This window comes from Mesitornis unicolor, unplaced genomic scaffold, assembly GCF_000695765.1.
Source record: "Mesitornis unicolor isolate BGI_N332 unplaced genomic scaffold, ASM69576v1 scaffold24363, whole genome shotgun sequence".
Classification (NCBI taxonomy): domain Eukaryota; kingdom Metazoa; phylum Chordata; class Aves; order Mesitornithiformes; family Mesitornithidae; genus Mesitornis; species Mesitornis unicolor.
The window spans coordinates 2831-5634 of NW_010177016.1; the positions used below are offsets into that span (position 1 = coordinate 2831).

Here is a 2804-nt window from a genome sequence, read left to right on the forward strand (position 1 = left end):
GGCAGCCACAACCTTGAAATTTGGCAAGAAGAGTCTATACCTACCTTTCTTAGCTAAAAACCAAACCAACACAAAAACCCCAAGTCCTCTGAAGACTGCAATGCAAGTACTCTATTCTCCAATGTTCTAGGTATGCCGAGCTTACGCACACCATACAGTAGTATTTTACTTTAAAGTTAATTTAAGTGTCAACTTTCTCAACTTCTGCATTGCAAAACTTTCATTAAGGTGAATCAATACACTTAAAGCAAGCATACAGAAACGTCTTGCAATGCCCAATCATTAACAGAATACGGATAAATTCAAAAACGTCACATTACTTCACTACCAGAACAACTTTCCCTCTCCTCTAACTTACCTTCCAAGACCTGAAATGGTTCAAAGTTCTGCGTGCCTTTCCCACACGCAGACAGAATTGCTGTGGAAGGAAGCTTCCCCTTCCCACTGCTCGGTGCTGGGGCCATCACAGAACCCCCAAGGCAGGTCACGGCAGATGAAACATTTCACCTCCTAAGGGCATGCCAGCACATGCATTCTGTTACTGATTTAGGATCACAATGGCCCACACAATTAAATAACTGGACAGGACTGGACAACATTAGCGGTCAAGACACCCTTATCCCGTCCACACCAGTACTTCCATGACTGCTGTGGCCCGCTCAGCTGCCTTGGTATTGATTTGAAATGTTGGTTTTCCCTCGTGTCAATGCACATCTTACCTTTAGCTTCTTTTACAAGAATCTCCCTGTTCACATCCAAGCAAGAGTTCTGCTGAAGTGGCTAGCACACACAAGCACATATACACACATTCTTCTTCTAAGATGTAAACTATGACTAATTTCACATTCCATTGTACCAATCAGTAAAGACTTTGTTTTCTTTTTTCTTCTTTTATATAAAAACAATGGCATCAGGTTCTCAGCAATAAAGTATAAGAAAGATGAATCCTTGACTACACTTAACCAATTATGAAATCGCCTTTCAAACAAAGGAAACATATGCAAAAATCTGTGTATTTGATATAGTCAACTTAATATAACAAAAAGTGAAATATGCTTATTAAAAGTGTCCTTATATAAAAATGGTTTTGCAATGTACAGTAAAATGCAATAGAAATTATTGTTGGTTATCTCTCCCCACCCAGTAACTAAAACAGCTATTTTTCCACAAAACTCCTTATACGCCGGTATCAAAGAAAGAAGCAATTACGTGACTAAACATTTTCTATGTTGTATGCCTGGCGGATGTTAAGGGTGTCTCGTAGCATCAAGTCTCGCAGCCGCCACAACGCGTCGGCCATTGTGGTATGTGCCCCTTTGCTTTTCAACCAGTGTGAAGGGAGTCGACTCTCTTGTTCTTTCGATAGGTGGACATCTCGTCTTCGTGCTGGAGAAGAAACGGTCCAGTTATCTACTGCTTTGATATTCACCACGATTTTTCTAGAAAAACACTAATATAATTCTAAAGTATAACTCCTACCCCTAGCGTTTAAGGGCATACAATTGATTCTTAGATTTATACGTCAACGGAATTAGCTTGCTGATAACATCTATATTCCCAGGTTGTTGATTTGTTTTTAACAGTTACTCGCATATGTACATTTTATTAACTAAACAGCAGATTTATTTAGCATTTTCCATATAAGCAAAGAAAAAAAAAAAGGTTACAAAGAATTGTGTTCTGTGTAGAAACATCCCACTCTGTATCAAAAGCCTTACCTGCAAGGGTCTGGTCCCACTTGCTAATACTATTTGATTCAGCACTAAGCCCCTCAATGTATTTCAGATAGGCTTCAGAATGAAGAAGCCTCTGTGTCTTTGGTGGAGGGGAGACGAACATGGGAGTTGTGGGCTGCTGCATGACTGTCTGACTTGCTGGGCTCTGGCCGGGATACGGAGGGGGTGCCTGCTGTCCCGGCGGGCCAAGGATTCCTATCTGCAATGAGAAAGCAACATAGATATCACATTTGGGGGAACTGCAGGGAAGCCACTTCGCACCTGTGCATCAGGTCATCCTCATACAACAGCACTTCAAAACAGGTTAAGGGCAAGGGCATGAGGAAATGTCCCTGGAAGACACCCACTTCAGCCAGGGCTACCTGCTGGGGTCACCAGGATGCAGAGAGAGACTGCAAAGAAACCATAGTCATATTTAACAGACAGCATTGCTCATATTTCTAATATATGTAAACATACTCTGTTCTGTAAAGATACAGCCACCATTTCTCCTCTCTCCTATTACCCTTAATTACTCCTTTTGCCTCTTTCTTATTTCATGTTTTCTCTGATTTGGTCATAAACTGTGTGGCCTGAAGTGGAAGGCTTATCTCTAAAACTTCTCATCTAAATTGACCCTGACCCTTGGTTCTCGGATACTTCCACAGAATAAATGCTAATCACTGGCAGGCAGAAATCGCAGGCACACCAAAAAAATTGAGTCACAGAAGAATCTCCACCATTAAGTAGCAGTACTGAGAACTCTTGGCACAGATACCCTGTGGTCAGGAATAACTCAATATCATGACATATATACTTCATTACTTTCTGGCTCAACTTCTGGTTTTCTTTACACCCTCTAGGCAAAACCACATTTCTGTGATGCAAAAGTTTAGTCAATAACATTGGAAATGTGCTCAACACTGTATCTGTATTAATCCCTGAGAAGGAACACCTGATCATCACTGTTATCCAAACCCACATATTCTCAACTACCAAAGAGTATCTGCTTTGTCAGTCTGTGAAATATGAGAGCAAACAAAACTGGGGGAGAATTCTAATGAAATACAACAAGGGCAAGTGTAGAGT

The 2804-nt window shown here is 41.0% G+C and overlaps 1 protein-coding gene across 1 annotated transcript; it reads right to left on the minus strand.

The window, feature by feature from the left end:
* Window positions 1–880: 880 nt before the first annotated feature.
* Window positions 881–1935, minus strand: LOC104538652 (protein polybromo-1-like; the record flags this gene model as incomplete). The annotated part of the gene is made up of 2 exons (XM_010181925.1): window positions 881–1386; window positions 1719–1935. Coding segments are annotated over 2 exons (390 nt in total), but the record flags the coding sequence as incomplete, so codon positions are not given.
* Between the last annotated feature and the right edge of the window lie 869 nt (window positions 1936–2804).